We start from the raw sequence: 17,986 nt of genomic DNA, 5'->3' as shown, positions 1-17,986 counted from the left end.
GGCAAGCAGTCCTCTTAAGGTTATAAGGTTTACATGCAAGGAAAGTCCATTTCAGTACTTAGTGTTCAGAGTTTACCCACAGATACTAATTACTATATAAGCTAACATTTAAACAGGCTCTCAGACTATGGCTTGTGGTCTTTCAGCATGTCACCTATGACATTAAGTGGGGAGATTGCAATTATAACACAAACTGATCAGGGTTGTGCAAAGCAAGATGTAAGTCTGGAATGTTTTGAGATGCTGATAAACCTGAGCATAACCACCTGTCAAGAACATCTGCCAGTCATAGCAATACCGATTGGCAGATGTCTGCTCACTTGCTGGTGACTTCTGATGTAAAGTTTACTAGTTCATCTGTAGTTTTGAATTGTCTGTAGATGTGCAAATATTACTGAGCTTCAATGTTTTTATGTTATTTTTACATTTCAGTCTTTTCATTTTGAATTGAAAAAGTTAAATGAAGCACCTTGTTTTTAATTTCAAGTATAAATGACATAATTTTTAAGGTGTTATCTGAGAGCTTAATTAAGGATTCAAACAGGTGGTCTAAGAGCTGGATAGGCATACCATTCACACACACACACACACACCAATTGCTTGTTCTTTCTTTTCCACAAATTTTGAAAAAAAAATTTGCTGTCATAAAGATACAGGCCCAGTCTCACCATGTCCAGCTTATCTCACATGGTACAACATGATTTTTAATGATCCTACTTATTTTCACACAAGCAATGTGTGAGTTGGCCTAACAATGAATAAATTGGTTCATGTGGATTGTCACTTTTAAATGCCATTTAGAGCACAGAAAATGGACCAAGCTGTTCACGTAATACCAAGTTAAACCAAACCCACACACAGAATGACTATTGACAAACCAGTTTATACTAAATTAAACTTTATTGACTAAGGTTTGTTCTCCAGACAGTGTGATTTGATGAACTATGGAAGTATGCATGCAATCAATGAGCTTGACAATAGTTTTAAAAGTGAATGTCAAACAACTTAGTAAAACATATTAAACATTTAAATCTGAAACCGAAGCTGCATGAACTGCGCTGAACTAAAAAGGCACTGTGGTTGAACATGGAAAATAAACACTGGTATATTTCCTTAATATATATTTCAAATAAATTAGAATTGTACTCTTTCAGCCTCACTTACACCCGAACAAAAATGTGTGCAAATATTAAAACTGTCATTAAGAAAATTGGACTATCAAAAACGAATTGAATCATGTTATTATTGAACTAACTTATAAGTGAACAGCAAGTGTAATATTCTTGATATCTTAAAATCATCCTAGGGATTATTAGTACAGCTCAAAACAGTTTATGTAAGGATCTATTTACACCATCCAATGAGGTTGCAGTACAGTTAATTAATTTCTCCACCTCTCAAACTATCACATGATAACTGCAGTTACTGCACAATATGGATGTGTAATTTATCCTCAAGTCTCTCACATTATTGGCAGGCTAACAATCTTCCTTTCTCCCAGTACTACCATCATTGTTATTCAAGCATTATAAAATATAATTATAAAAAGGTGGAGAAACAAGCAGAATTCTTCCTTAATTTTAAGGAAAGATAATTGATTGCAGAAATATGCAACTTTGGATGTTTTACTCACAAGTTTTATTGTGGCAAAATGTCTAGTTGGAATGCAAATGGAAGTTTTTCAAAAGCCACCAGAACTTGATTCTTGAAATATCCTTAATTCGTGAAATACACTTGCTATAAAATGTATGGAAATATTGAAATTCCTTAAAAGAATACCTGATTTGTTTGCACTGCTGGAATCTTTTAATGTAAACACAATAGTGACCCATAATAACCCAGAATAGTTAACCATTTTATGGGTGTATCAGTGCGATTGTATAGCAACCACAAATAACTCCAGTTATCATACAGCAATCACAAATAACTCTAGTTATAGTGGCTGTGATTCCAACCACACAATTGTCCCAACTCCCAGCTTCTGATGGAACTTAAACTGTGAAAAGATTTGTACATAATAGATGACCGCATCCGACAAAAATGATTTCATTTGTCCAGCTTCACATTTTATAGCTAGTAATTAGTGAAGGCTATGGTAGGGTCTACACATAACACTGAGCCATTTTGTATCGTGTGGTAGGATAAGATATAATCTTTCAGGGCAATAAAATACAGTTGGAAATCATAGTTTGTTGGTTTGCTAATTACAACCACAGCTTCAAATGATTATGCATGTGATTGCATTTCTATTTGTGTCTTCTAGATGATTCCCAGTTTGGTTTCACATCCCTTCCAAATATTCACAGAGAGACATGGCAAAACCAAATTTTAAAAAGGAGGGGAAGCACCAAGAATAAAACAAACAACCCATGATTTTTCTGATCATCTCCAAAAGAGTTTCTGGCTTGTTTCAGGATGGTCACCCAACCATAGCTAAAATAATGAGAGTTTGAGTAGCATCCTATATGCAAGTTGGTAGAATCTTGCAGTAGCGGTAGAATGAAATTTAATAAAATTGAAAACTCCTTGAACTGATTCCTTAACTTAGGTTGGAAGGTCTGAAACAGGAAGAAAATGGTCAAAGCATATTGGGTGGGCCTTGTCTGAAATGTAATTGATTGATTCCAGGGAAACAGATGATAACTGCATGACAAGTTCATCCCAGGAAATTGTCTCAAAGTGCACATTTTAGCAAAGGAATGTTCTTAATAAAAAAATGATCAGTATCTGACTTAAGGCTGCCAGTTGTTCAGTAAAGGAATGGTATCTGCATTTCATCCTAAACCGTCCCCCCCCAATTTATTTCAGTGTAACTTTTTAGTATAACAAAAACAAAAACTTTAGAAAAATCAACATACTATACATACATTTCCTGACATTATATATTTCTAAAACAAAACAAAAACCAACTCCCCTACTGTTGTGTTGACTAAGATTTTCTTTTAAACCAGCTACTTTAAATACCAGTTATGTGCTGTTCTTCCTCGCATCACCCCGCTTCCCAATTACCAGAAAAAAAGAAAAATTGACTTTTTTAATATATATATAATTATATATTGCTTATTAAAATCTCCTGGCTGAGATTGTTAAAGTACCACACCTCCGTGGGAACCCACGTGAACACCACGTGCTAAGGCAAATGCAATTCGTATTTAATAGTCGCACTGACTACAGCAATTCCAAAGGGCTAGATCTCCAGGTCATCGGGTCGTGGTCTGCTGCTGGCTCGACTGCTGGCACGACTTGGTGGCCGCTGTTCGACAACTGTGAGAGGCTGGAGCTCATGGCCAGAGCCCACTTTCTTCGTGCTCTCCGGCTCATCATTAAATTCAAAGTTCTGGGCGTGCGAGTTGGAAATGGTACTCCCAGCCTGTCCAATCCTGTTCTGTTCGGCACTGTAGTTTGCCCAGTTTTGTTCACTGGCTTGTTTATTGTAGTTGCGACAGGACGATGTATTGTTCCTATCTGCCGTTACAAGCTTGTATCCTGGTGGAGACATGGGCGACAAGGGGGCAGTTGGAGAGGAGCATCCGTTGAAGTAGGCATATTTCGGAGATCCGCAGTCCTTGGAGGGACTTAAGCCACTGTTGGGAGAGTAAGGATTGCCTTTGGACTTCATGCGATCTTTAAGGCTCTTGAGGGTAACGTAAAAGATCTCAATGACGTTGAGGGTCAGAGATATTATGGATACTACCAGCATGAAGATAATAAAGATGGTTTTCTCTGTGGGACGAGAGAGGAAGCAATCCACTTTGTGTGGACAGGGCACCCGTTCACAAGTGTAGATGGCTTGCAGAGTGAATCCATAGACATACCACTGTATCAGCACAAAGGCCACTTCAAAGATAGACTTGAAAATGATGCTGATGATGTAAGTACGAAGCAGTCCGCCACGCATTTTGACCTTGCCATGTTCTTCAATCCCATACTTGAACTTCTTGATTTCTATCTGCCTTAGAGGCAGGTCTACATTGACTCCCTCGCTTTGGACCAACTTGAGCTCATCCTGTTTCCTATTTAGTTTCTCTTCTTTTCGCATCACATAGAAGACATGGGCTAAATACAAAAGGGTTGGCACCGAAACAAAAATGAACTGCAGCACCCAGAAACGCACATGAGATATCGGAAACGATTTGTCATAGCAGACATTTTCACAACCTGGTTGTTGAGTGTTGCATCGGAAAGCTGACTGCTCATCTCCCCAGGCAGATTCCACTGCTGTCCCCAGAAGCAAGATTCGGAAAATGAAAAGCACAGAGAGCCACACTTTTCCTCCAGCAGTAGAATAGGCTTGGACTTTGTCTAGGAGCCTACCAAGGGCACTCCAGTCCCCCATCTTCTCTACCTGCTTCCTGAAAGAGAACAAAGGAAAAGAGCTGAAGCATGGCCTGCATCATTCATTCATAACCTACAGTGCATGCATGGGGGATGGGATGATGAAACACCTGTATGTAAAATTAAGACACCTGGGTTATGATCGTAGGACTATTTTCTATTTGATGAGACAAGGTTAAAAATCTGGAAATTGTATTGTGCAAACCCGTGCTCTTTAGAGTGTTTGTGAGTACACCTATGCCATTATCAATTCCATTCTAGAGTTTCTTTCTAATATAAAGCCATTTTAGACTGAAATTGCAATTGAAAACAAAAATGTTATTCTAGAAAAGTTTAAAAATAGTAAAGTATATCAATCGATCAGTCCTGCTTTGGCCCACCACTATGGAAAGAGGTAGTGCACAACTTTTCTATTTAATTAAAAGACAGCAGTATCTCTTTTCAATTTAACATAAGATTTTTAAATTTGTTCTAAGGAGGCAAAATTAACTTCATTGCTTCCCTAGGTTGCCTAGGAGGAGGAGGAGGGGAAAAAAGGCCTTGTATAAATTACTCAAACAATTCGAGAGAAACTGATGTTTCTTAACAGTGATTCATTTTAAAGATTTTTACAGCTCTGTTAATGCCTACAAAAAGTCTCAGGGAGATACCTCTTTAATGAGAACAGGGATTCATTCTATTTTTGTCTTTTGACAATCTGTGTGGTTCCTTAAATGAAAATATTTGGGTTAATAGATTTGATTCATATCCCACCTTTTTGTTTATATAACACTCACATACACTTAATGATCACATTGAGATTTCAATTCTAAATATAGTTACCACTGTGCTCCATTGATTGAATGCAATGGGGCTTCTCTAATTAAATATAAATACAAATGTGCTGTGTATAGGTTGTTGGTGTGTCCTGTTCTACAGAATCCTATGTTATTTTTTTAATACTGTTTATTTTGGTATACTGCCAATTGCTAGTATCTCTTTTCAATCCTTTGAAGGACAGACTAAGGACAGTTCTCTGCTCAACAAGCATCCTTTCTTTGAACAGTTCCCTAGTTCAAGGATGCTATAAATCACCAAGAGCCTTGAAAGTGCCCATCTGGAGTTAGGAGGCTGAACATTTCATTGGCATCTATATATGCATTAATATAGAACTCTTATGCATATATACACTTCTGAAAGATATTATCTATTCCATTAGCTGTTTGGCTAAGCATTTCTTCTTTCCTTCTTCAACATGAGTTGCTTCTAAATTAACCTGCACAGGTTGAAGATGCAGTTTATCTTTCTTGAATTAATTAAGAATCATGTGTCACAATAATTAGCTTTTTTAAAAAAAGGTATTGCAAAGGTTTGAAGGTCCAAATGTTTCAATGGTAGACCAGGCAATGACATTCTTTCTTGCTGCTTTGAATGCAGCAAAAGAAAAACAGGAGAATAAGTGGATAGAATAAAATTAAAAAGAACACACCACATTAGATTCAGGGTAATGGAAGGGCTTTTCAACTTAGGTAGTTTACAAATTCAATCACAATATCTTATGTATATCATACCAGAGATCCAATGGATTTTTTAAGATACTGTCCTCATTATAAACTGCATATAATTATAAATTAAACTGTAGGCCATCTTAATTGACCATTTCAGTTTTAATGTACTGATTTGAAAGCTAGTCTTCAGAATCTTTCAAAAAGTATGTTTCAATTGTTCAGCAAAAAGGTGATTCCAAGTGCATGTATTTGCACACACATACTAGGAAAGTCAACAGGAGTTAGAATTAACAAATATACCATACACTTCATTTGCTGCCCAAGCCTCCAGTTGCAAATGTAAAGTATCTCTATTAAGAAATGCTACGTTTTGAGATACCAGTCTGTGGCCTTTTCAGCCTGTAAATGCTATTTTACACATTTATTTATTTTAATTCCATTTATATCCCACCCTTCTCCGAAGACTCAGGGTGGTTTACAAGCTTAGCAGTAGCCTTCATTCTATGTATCTGCCTGCTTATTAGGGCTTTCACACCTCCCCCAAGCGGCATTATTACAAAGTCAGCTTATTGCCCCCCAACAATCTGGGTCCTCATTTTACCTACCTCGGAAGGATGGAAGGCTGAGTCAACCTTGAGCCTGGTGGGATGCGAACCTGCACTAATTGCAGGCAGCTGGTGTTACTTAAGGAGGCATTAGCCCACTGCTCCACCAAGGCTCCACCACATGCAAGTTACCTTCTGATATCAAAAGAAATATTTTGTAAATATTTTGCTTCTCTAGCAGTCATATTTTGTATAATCAAAGAAGTATGAATAATGATCAGGTGGGAATTACTGCATGGTTTACTTACTAGAAGACCATAGACTTCTAAAGACATATCAACCATAGTCCCGCAATAGGTTTATAAGTACTGCAAATTCAGAGAACTGTCAATCTTTTTCACTATTGAAAAAGTTAATTCTTATGGTATCAACTGATTTTTAAAGAGATGTACATTTCTACTATACCTTTTAAGATGACAAGCCTTGAAATATGATACTTGGGACAATCTTTGAAATCAGATGATGATTAGGGTTCATGATTTCAGTATCCATTCAGGACTGAATGTGAATAAATATCAAAACCCTGATCTTACACATTTATCTTCTTTCTGATATTATCTTGGCGATTACCATATTATTGCTGTCATAAATTACTGTTTTGCAACACTTTGCTGATTGGCATCTAGCTCAGCCTACACCTGTGCTGTCACAGCATGTCTTCAACTAGTTGAGGCATTAAAAAGCACCTTTTTTTCTGTGGTACTTGTGCCATGGAACAGGGCTCATCACAGAAGAAGAAAAATAAAAGAGAAATGAAGACCAAAACAATAAAAAGTCAAATCTGTACCCCACTCGTGGAAAATTAGAGTACAGGCATAATTTTGCAAAGAAAGAAAGGTTACACTCATTTATAATTCAATAATCAGTCCTAAACCAGCAACTGTTTGAAATACTTTTCTAGGAAAAAAAAGGCATCCTGAGTAACTTTCCTTTCTGTCTATGGCAAACTGTAACCTTACACACAAGAGTGAGTGAAAGGGTTCACGTGGATTGCTCTCCCATTCTGCTTCTTTACACAGAAGCTTGCCATGTGGGTTGGCTGGGCGCTTTGGTTCACAGCCAAGCATGTGGGAAGCATCTGTGGAAAATGTAATGTTCCTTTCCCTCTGTGGCAATCAAGCTTTCATTTTTGCCAAGCCAGATGTGAGTATAGTACAGCCAACTGTATTGACGCTGCTGTCAGACTTAAAAGACAGTCAGGGGCCAGCCAAAGGCAGTACTGCATGTCATGATTCCAACAACTAGCTTAACATGTAGTTATTGCTGAACCTGGCTGGTATAGAGGGACCGTCACATCCATTGGGCAACTTTTGAAGGGCAGGAAAGTTGAAATCACAACTCTCTACAGAGTGCCCTCTCTCTGCCTATATTACAGGTAGTCCTTGACTTACGACCTTTTCAAAGTTACAACCTGCCACTGGAAAAAAATGACACAACCATTTTTCCCACTTATGTCCATGGTCAAGTGATGAGAATATGGGTGCGTGGCAACTGGCACATATTTATGACAGTTTCATTATCCTGAGGTCATGTGGTCACTATTTGTAACCTTCCCAGTCAGCTTCCAAAGTCAATGGGGGAAACCAGATTCACTTGATGACTACAAAGACTCATTTAACAACTGTGGCAGAAAGGTTGCAAAATGAGGCACAACTCACTTGACAACTGCCTTGTTTAGCAACAGAAATTTTGGGCCCAACTGTGGTCATAAAGTCAAGAATTCCCTGTACTTCAATAGTTAAAAAGACAGGAATTTTTATTTTTAGCAGGATAGATGCGAAAGCAGCAGGTCATTCACTGTGTTTCTTTTAACAGGGAAAAAAAGCAAGTAGAAAAATGAAAGACCTTGGTCTATGAATCATATTATATGGTTCACGTTTTCCAGGATGTGCAATGAAGCTTAAGTACCGATGTGGATAACTAAATGGAGTCTCAGGAGGCACACAGAATTCCAAGTCATAGTGGGTGTGTGAGAGCTGTTGTAACTCTTGCGACAGAAAATCAATGAAAAGAATGTTCCAAGGATTGGAATGGGGATACTATGTTTACTACACAAAAAAATACAACAATCAGATCACCCTTCTTAATGTGGTGCTCCCCAGATGTGCTGGATTATTACATATTGTGGGAGAAGAGGCTGCTTAGTAAAATTGCAAGCACCTGTGCTGCCTTCTTTCCCTCCCATTTGAGCCTTTCCCCCACCATCTACACATTTGCAGGCAAACCTTGACACAGGTGTGGGAGGACAGTGGCAGAGATGCAGAGCAAACTGCAGATGCACCAGCAAACTGTGCATTGCAGCCAAACAAAAGGAGGTGTTTTTCCTTCAGAAGGAGTAGATGGTCTAAATGATAGGAAAAATATAGGAGCCCAGGAAAATAAAGCACGACATAAAAAATGTGCAAGGGCTCTACATGGTAGTCATTAACAGAAGAAAAAGAAAGAGGGGACGACTTACACAGAACAGGTTTAAGAAAGAGACATTGGGTAATAATAATAATAATAATAATAATAATAATAATAATAATAATAATAATAATAATAATAATAATAAAAGAAGGAGAAGGAGAAGGAGGGGAAGGGGAAGAAGGGGAAGGGGAAGGGGAAGGGGAAGGGGAAGGGAAAGAAGAAGAAGAAGAAGAAGAAGAAGAAGAAGAAGAAGAAGAAGAAGAAGAAGAAGAGGAGGAGGAGGAAGGGGAAGGGGAAGGGGAAGGGGAAGAAGAAGAAGAAGAAGAAGAAGAAGAAGAAGAAGAAGAAGAAGAAGAAGAAGAAGAAGTTGGAAGGGACCTTGGAGGTTATCTAGTCCAACCCCCTGCTCAGGCAGAAAACCCTACCATTTCAGGCATAAGAGAATACATAGTATAGAGCAGGGGTGTCAAACTCATCAGGTCATGACATATGACTTTTTGCCAGAGCTGGGATGGGCGGGCCTCCGCATGATGCAACCTCCTGCAACCTCCGCATGATGCAACCGGCACAGTTTGACACCCCTGGTATAGAGCATCACTAATTATAATAAATAGGTAATGGTATAAACATTGTCATAGAAGTAATTGAAAAGCAATAGTATATTGTAATAGTTATCAACTGTTAATAAACTGGTATAAAGATAGGAACAAAATACAGAAAGCACATATATATATTATGGGTGGAAACATTTGGAAGAGGCCTTCATCCTGTAGTGGATAGACAGACAATGGCTAAAATGATGATGATGTAACTATACACTTACGTATATATAGATGATTTAGAAAAAGAAAAAGAAAAAGTTGAATACAAATACAGATGTCTTGAATACTGATTAATAGTAGGGAACTTAATATTGGAAGATGCCTTAGCTGATAAGTTATTTAGTTTCCTTTTAAAAATCCAAACAACCAAGAAATCCTTCTAAAAACCTCTGTAATAAGAATACAAATCCAGTTACAGCAGAGACCTGAAAGGACCCTAATGTATGGGATTATTGCTAAGCCAGTCTGTTATGGTTAGAGAAGTGGATTTGGCTCAGGGAGACCCAAGTTCAGATTCCTACTCAGCCACAAACTCATTGTGCTATCTGAAGCCAGTCAATACTGTGAGTTAAGAAGAAGGTGGGTGGAGGAGCAAAGTAGCTAAGCCCTTGCTGATTGGACCCTCTTTGCTTTTAAACCATTCTCAGCCTAATCTGCCTAACATAGTTTTGGGGCTGGGAGTGAGATGGGATTGGGAGTTGATGATTTTTAAATACTACCTGAAGGATCTTGGAGAGGAAGGTTATAAGTGTAAAAAAAAAAGTACAGAAACTATGTGACAAAACTTCCACAATATTAAGATTATTGCTGCCATCTGGTGGTGATATGGAGTTTTACAGCCAGAGCTGGTAGCTGTAATTCTATTATAATTCTGTAATAATTTTAATAATTTACATATAAATCCTATCCTGTAGCTAAAACTATGCACATTTGCTGAAGATTAATGTCTACTATGACCTGTGCAACATTTTGAAAAACACACTGAGCGGCATGAACAATTTATTATTCTTTACAGCTGTGTAATTTTCTGTAACAATGTTCTCTGAAAAAATATATAGTTGAGTCAATTGGGTAGGCACATACACATTATGTATATGTTTGTGTGATATGTCTAACATCTGGTTGACAGGTAGCTTAACCTACGGTGTAAGGTTAAATCATAACATTCAAAGAGACTAATTCATAGTAAATCTGCATTATATTTGCAGTGCTATGTAAAAACTCCAACCTCATTTACTGCAAAATTAAATCTTGCTGGATGCAATAAAAATTACTTAGGAGTTACAAATCTGAATTCCTCTGCTACGGGAAGTTAAAGCTGCAATTTTTAAAGTTATACCAAGGGGTAAGCTTCGCTGAATACAATCTTAGTCACTAAGTTCAGCTCCAAATTCTTGGTTATTTATTCTTGTGAGCCTCATTTACCTATCTATAAAATGGGGACAATGACTCACATTAGAATGGTTTGGGGTTTTTTTTTGCAAAATTCTTTTACCCATTGAAAGCACTAAAAGTTTTATTCCCATCCTATCTCCTTTTTTTCTTCAAAACTTAAAAGGCAGCTTTATCTCATCTCTACAACCTCAAAATTACTCGTTTCTGCCTAGATTTGCATCTCCCCACATCCAGATCAACCTCTGTTTAACACTTCTTGCTAAACAAACTTTATCCTTGCGACTTAAAAGTGTATTTCTGTTAAGAAACAGGGCATCTATTTTTTTCCCCCTTGTGGAATTCCACAAGTGCATCTCTCATTTATTAAATGTATAGCAGTTTAGCACGAGCAATTCCCCAGAGCTGTTATAAACATTTCCCCCTCCCCCAGATTTTGGAAGCTCTAGATGGGCAACATGGCTGAAGGAATGCCCCCTTTCTCTACACCTCCTCTCCCCACTTCCCCAAAGAGACAAGGATTTTTCTGAAACAGAGAGCCTCATTCTTCCCATTAGTTGACCTCGCTGACTTTTAACAAAACATCTCTCTCCTAAAATTCTCCTGTTTTTAAAATTGTGCGCACAGCAGATTTTGACCAATCTACTAGGGCAGAAGAATAGCGGAGACTGGTATAAGAGAGGAGCAAAGGAGTTCACCATAAACGAGATTGGCTGTTTTGGTTTTCAGCCTTCCTTGGCGACCAAAAACTTTCTCAATGCTAACTAGAAAGAATAAAATGATTGTCTTCGGGGGGGGGGGGTGAGGGGAGAAAAAAAAAGCAAACATTGACACACTGACTCCTCTTCCTTCCAGTGCTGAGCGCCGATTATAACCGGATCCTAGGAACTAGTTTGCCACAGTCAGATTACTATTCCCTGAACGCCTCTGTCTTGCACAATTTCAGGTTGCAACAACAAAAAGTTTTGGTTGAAATTGCCAGCGGAGCAAGGCAGAAGCGATTCTGCCGCCCGGCGCCTCTGGGCTCCTAGGATTCAAGGTAACCCAGTTAAGTTACACGCAACCTCGCTTCCAGCCCTTCTCCAACCTTTGCGCCTATGAACGAGAAGGGAGGTTGGAGGTGAGGGAGACCACGTGAAAAGTCATCCGATTAGCAGTTAACAACAGCAGAAGCAGCAGTTGAACAAAGCCCCAATTAAGGACCATGCTTGGTATGAACCCGAAAAACCGAATCACAATTTCCACATGAAAACAACATGCGTATACGTGTGCATCTTTATGGCGGGGGGGGGATGGGAGGGAGACTTGAAGAAGTTATGGTAATTTCAGATTTCTAGAGAAGCTTTAAAAGTAATTGAGAAACTACAGCAGATTGCTGCCGCCTGCGTTGGGTACCTTTCCTCAAAGCTTGCTGTAAAGAAAGGATTTTTGTTAACACAGACAAAACACATTCTCCTTCGGTAAATAAGGTGAAAATTAAACAAAATTATGCTTGGTGGGAAAGCTAAGCTCCTAAACTCTTAAAACGAATGGCTCCTCCCGAGTTGGTTAATCTGGTAAAAGCCCAGTCACATTAAAAATGTTCTGAAAAGAGGCAAGAAACCCATTCATATCAAAGGAAACTATAATTGTTACTGGGCAACATTAAAAATCCTACCAAAACATTTCACATTATATACATATTTAAATGTCTATAGTTATATATATATAATTTATATAAGCTTATATATGTATACATATATAGTTTTCCAATCACAGGTAACCGCGGTCTTTAAGAAAGTTTGTTAGAATGAACTCCAAATAAAACTTTTTTCCCCGACCTCCATCCTTACCTTCCCGGTCAGCAGAGAAGGACTTCAGCTTTTCAGTTCTTCAGAGGTTAAAACTCAAGTGCCTATTCCAGGCACTCAGACCTGCCTATTTAAACTTTAAAGTCTCCCGTCTCTTGGTGATGGCTGGTGTCCTTCCTTCCCCTTCCTTCCCCTTTTGCCTGGAAGAAAACTGCTGAGACGGTCTTCAGAGGGGAAGAAAAGAGCAAACCCTCCCTCGCATCCCAAGCACCCCCTTTTTTTCACCCTTAACTTGAAGAACTGAGAGAGCTTTTTAAAAGTTTTCCAGCCACTAGCTGTGAGGGAGGAGCTGGAGAGGAGGGGTTGAGAGCATTAGAGGTGGGATCTGCCAAGGGAAGGGAGGAGGAAGCCCAGAGAAGACACAGAAGCAGGAGACAGCTTGGGGAAAAAAATGGGGGAGAGGTGGTGGAGGTGGGGGGGGGGGGGAGAGAGACAGACAGAGACACTGAAGTGGCTGAGTAAGCACATAGTTTCAAAGAATGGGGATACATGAAAGAGACCAAGCTGGGATGGTATCCAGAACTGCTCTTGCTGGAGGGAAGTGACACCGACTTAATTTAGTGCATGAAACACAGAGGTGTGAACTACCTGCATGCATGCTGGGTTTGCCATGGGCCAGTGATGAGTTCAACCAGATTTCATCAGCAGCTGGCCTGCCACAACTCCGTATCCCTCCCTCCACCAAAAAAGAAAAAGGAAAAAAAAAGCATATGGAATTAGCGACAGAAGCCATGACACCAAAAACTTGTGTGCACATAATTCAGGGTGAATTCTCCCTGGAGAATTTCAGAAGGTTTGATAGTAGATGGAGAATGACATCTGGAGTGGCTTCCCCCTGGTGGTTGCCATATGTTTACTTTGATGCCTTCACGGCTCTTTCCTCAGCCATGCATTTCTGAGTCCATCTGCGTCCCCCATTTCCTTGCAGACTCTACAGAGGAGTTGAACAATTTCCCAAGCATAGGAAGGGAGGGGACAATAAAGACGACAGAGAAACCTGCTCCTAAAGAAATGTGGCAAAGTCTTGGAATTGGAGACTTGGTCTTGGTGTGGAATAGCCAGCTGTAAAACAAAGGCTACTCTCTGCTAATTGGACAGAAGTGCCAAAATCCTAGGAACTAATTTCTTAACCCCCTAACTAAGTGTACAAAAGGATGAGAAGCAAGCTCAAATTATATAGTTCTTCATATTTGCAGTGATTTTTACATACATATTTTTACATTTGATATGTGTATGTTTCGGTATCCACGCTAGTATGTGTGTATGGGGTAAAGAGCCTAGCTTTGAGTTCCAAAGAAGAGAATACTGTTGTACATTATCTCTCCTGAGATATACTATTAGATCAAACTTGTTTACTATGAAACACAAAGTTGGGCTTCCTCATTTGGCCAATCAATGCTTCTAGAAAGAATTCCTTTCTTGTCACCTCTTTTCAGCATGTTTCTTTTTAGATTTTTTTTAATCACACCTTTATTACTTAATAGGTAACTAAAGGTGTCAAACATACCTAATACTCCTTCCTTCTCCTATTTTCCCCATGACAACAACCCTGTGAAGCGGGCTGGGCTGAGAAAGAGTGACTGACCCAAAGTCACTCAGCTGGCTTTTATGGCTAGCGGGAGTAGAACAGTTTCCTGGCTTCTAGTCTATTGCTTTATCCACTTAGACCAAATATACTATTGCACAGAAAAGTTCTGATACGTGGACTTCAGAGACATGCTTAAATTCCTTTATCTCCTGGCCAAACTTTTGCTTCTCCAGGTAGCAAATTCTAGCAGGTAATTACAGTATTTCCTTTAGTCCCTGCCAAATCTACTGCTAAGTTTTAACATAGGTTGACAGTATAGGAAATCCTCGACTTAACCACCATAATTGAATCTGCAAGTTGTAAGTCATGATAGTCATAAAGCGAGTAACCACATGACTGTTTCTGATTTTATGACCTTTTTGCGGTAGTCATTAAGCGAACATGGTCATGCAGAAGTTGTAGAGTGAGAACAGCGGTCGTTAACGAACCCATTCTTCACTTTGGGTCAGGTTTTGCCAGGAACTAGAAGTAAACGTTGTGGGGGGTTTTGTTTGTTTTTTTTGGCCAAAACATTGCAAATCACAGACACCTGGAAATGGGGCACTGCAAACGGCTGTAAAAGTGGGCTGGTTATTGAGTGCCCAAAATGCGGCCAGGTGACTACAGCAGGGCTGACACCAGAACTTTGAATCTGGGTGGGAAGTTCTTTTTTCAGGGTCTGTCAATAATTTCAAACAGTCCCTAAGTGACCAGTCAGAAGTCAAGGATTATCTGTATTAATGAAAGTTGGGGAAAACCAGCCCTATTTCACTTTCTCTAGATAATATTGTAACCCATTATTATTTCCACAGCTACTTGCTAAGCTTGTAAGCCACCCTGAGTCTTCGGAGAAGGGCGGGATATAAATGGAATTAAAATAATTAAAAAAATTCAACCCCACCCAAAAGGTGGTGTCATTTTGGTCAGCCAAAAAAATGGGTCCATCCAGCTGGGAGCTGAAGGTGGGCAGCGGCATGGAATGCTGCTGATTGCTCCATTCTAAGCCCCCTCCCTCCTAGTGATGTCGCCCAGGGCACAGCAGCTACTGAGGAGCTGAAAAGAATGCCAGAAGATGTACTTTTGCATACTTTTCCTACCACATCTGTAAAGGAAAGTCTTTGATTGTATGTTGTAGCTTTCCTGGCTTATTTGTAGCCAAGCAGATATGGGATCAACTACAGACTCATCCAAATTCAGCTGTACTGCAACTAAGAATGTGGCCAGGAAGGAGAGGGTAAAATTAGTTTCCATTACAAACCACCTCCAAGTTATTGCCAGGAAAATTATATAGGTAAGTCACCAACTTGAGAAAGGCTTTATTGTAAAACTAATGAATAATTTAAATGGACTCCCATATCTGGCTCCGAAAATCCTAACTCTGTGCTCCCATCTGGTGGCCATCTTGAGTATTGCAGTCCAGTTATGCAATGTTTGATTAAAATTAAAGAGGGAGATTCTTTAAATTTAAAGATGGATTTAGTGCAAAAAAAAGGATTAGGCTTAGTCTTCAATTTTGGTTCACAACTAATGGTAATAGTTCAACACATAGTCCCTTGGGAACCAGACTTATTGAAGTCAACACTTGAATTTATGCCTAGGAATATGAGCATAATATTGCATTAAAGTACATTTATAACTAAACTCTAAACCTTAGCCCCATTTTAAATGCCCCCTTTTTTATAAGGCTCCAATTTAGAGGTGAGATTTCTAATTTCTTGAAAAATTTGGATATAAGCTAAGTTTGATTTCCTGAAACAAGATTCTGAGAAAAAAATAATAATAAAGTGAAATGCAAGCAAGTTGCCTTGGCATTTCCATACAGTATTTATTTATTTTTGGTGCTTGTTTTTTATCTTTATGTAAATTTCAAGGCATTGATCATCCATGTTGAGTTTCCTAGCTCCATTGCTGTAGTGGAGACACAAACATATTTGTCTCACTCCTGTAATCTTCTGCATCTCCAAGAAGTTCTCTGATCAACAATATAAACAAACCAAGAGTGCCTGTGCTTTTGCCATAACATCTAAGCCTGAAGAAAACATCACTATTTCAGGTTTTGTTTTTGCTGGACTAACATCACACCTTTTCTACTGGAGCTCAAGGAATTAGAAATCTCACCTCTAAATTGGAGCCTTGAATGTGAAATTTTCTCTTTTAAGAGTTGAAATGGAACCAGTACTTAAGGCGCCGGCCTAGAAATCAGTAGACTGTGAATTCTAGTCCCGCGTTAGGCACAAAAAAACCTAGCTGGGTGACTTTGGGCCAATCACGCTCTCTCTCGGCCCGACTCGCGTTACAAGGTTGTTGCTGTATGGAAAATGGGAGGAGGATGGAGTATTTCCTATGTTTGGCCCCTTGAGTTACTTAAAAAGGAATATAGGCAAGATAAACATTTAATAAATAATGTTCTTGGCAGCTCTTTGTTTTAGTTTTATTTTGAAACACAAAATAGTTAAGCCTTTCAAGTTAATTCTTATACACAATTACTCAGAAATAAGTTCCAGTGTATTCAGTAAAACCTCTTTCTAAGGGGTGATAAATCTAAATCCGGTTGAGCTTCTGACAACTGGAGCATTTGCTTCCTCTCACGGGGATCCCTGCTGCAAATAAGAGAAGTCTGTCACTGGGATGTGAACAGCTCAACCAACTGTTTCGTTTGACATGTATATTTTGAAACAACAACAGATGCTCCCTCTTCTGTGTGAAGGCAGCAAGCAATGGAGTTCTAGGGAAAAGAAGGAAAAAGAAATTTCCTTATAGACACAGCTCCGGTCTGGGAGGAGGTTGTTTCTTTGGGCAAACTTGTCTTCCTCTTTCTTTGGTTCAGTTCCCTTGGAGTAATTGCCACAGTTGCCCCATTTTCAATTACTCATTTCCATGTGTAGGTTTGCCAGAAATAGAGAGAGTGAGATAAGCAAATGTTCCTGAGATTCCTCACGTTTGCTTCTTCAGAGGAGAAGTTAGGCAACAAAAGGCAAAGGCACAGAGAGCAGATGAGTTACCAGCAAGTCCTCTCTTTTCAGCCAGTGCTTGACAATGTCAGTTCCCTAAAAGCAACCTTAAACTCATTCTTTACCCTTTGCAAAACAGCCCTTTCCAAGCGCGCTTTGCTGTGAATTGGTTACACATTGATGTCTTCTCCTCGTTCAAGCAACATGGGGCAAAGAAGAAGCAATAAGATTAATATTCTCTCCAACAGGGTTCCTTTAGTTAAACAAAGCCACCTACCAGGTCCTTGGAAGTACACCGTCTTTGTTACCTTCTCTGTCAGTGAGCTTTCCCCCATCCTGAAATTTGAACAGCACCCACCCTCCTGGTGTTTCGAAGGGCCCTGAAGAAGTGTATCTTCACCTAAGCTTTTGGCAGGGATGACAGACACTTTTTCTTGTTTATGTTTGTCCCCATATGGGTTTGTTATCTCTGCCATATTTGTTCTTTGTGTTGTTTTCTTGGTTTAAATATGTTTAACCATTTGCTGGAACAAACACCTCTAATACCATTTTCTTGAGCACAGGTTCTCCTCAGGGCTGCGTCCTAAGTCCGCTGCTGTTCACCCTGTTGACTCATGACTGTTGCGCTAGGTTTTCCACCAACCATATTGTGAAGTTCGCAGATGATACAACAGTAGTGGGCCTTATTCATGATGACAAGGTGGAAGCTTACCGCAAGGAGGTTGAGGGGTTGGTGAACTAGTGTAAGGAAAACAGCCTAGTTTTAAACACCGGAAAAACCAAAGAGA

The 17,986-nt window shown here is 39.3% G+C and overlaps 1 protein-coding gene across 1 annotated transcript; it reads right to left on the bottom strand.

Annotated features, from left to right (window-relative positions):
- Positions 1-920: 920 nt before the first annotated feature.
- On the bottom strand, positions 921-12,905 carry GJA1 (gap junction protein alpha 1). The gene is made up of 2 exons (XM_083353203.1): positions 12,663-12,905; positions 921-4,352 (listed from the first exon to the last, which is right to left on the bottom strand). The coding sequence occupies exon 2, from the start codon at positions 4,334-4,336 to the stop codon at positions 3,188-3,190; it is 1,149 nt and encodes a 382-aa protein (XP_083209329.1). The 5' UTR covers positions 4,337-4,352; positions 12,663-12,905; the 3' UTR covers positions 921-3,187.
- Positions 12,906-17,986: the final 5,081 nt, after the last annotated feature.

Source organism: Vipera ursinii (assembly GCF_947247035.1).
Source record: "Vipera ursinii genome assembly, chromosome: 1".
NCBI classification, from domain to species: domain Eukaryota; kingdom Metazoa; phylum Chordata; class Lepidosauria; order Squamata; family Viperidae; genus Vipera; species Vipera ursinii.
The sequence above is the reverse complement of the archived record's forward strand: the minus strand, read 5'-3'. Positions and strand labels throughout refer to the sequence as shown.

Excerpts from the sequence above, each read along its gene's own strand:
- GJA1 (XM_083353203.1), bottom strand. The coding sequence starts at position 4,336 with ATGGGGGACTGGAGTGCCCTTGGTAGGCTCCTAGACAAAGTCCAAGCC.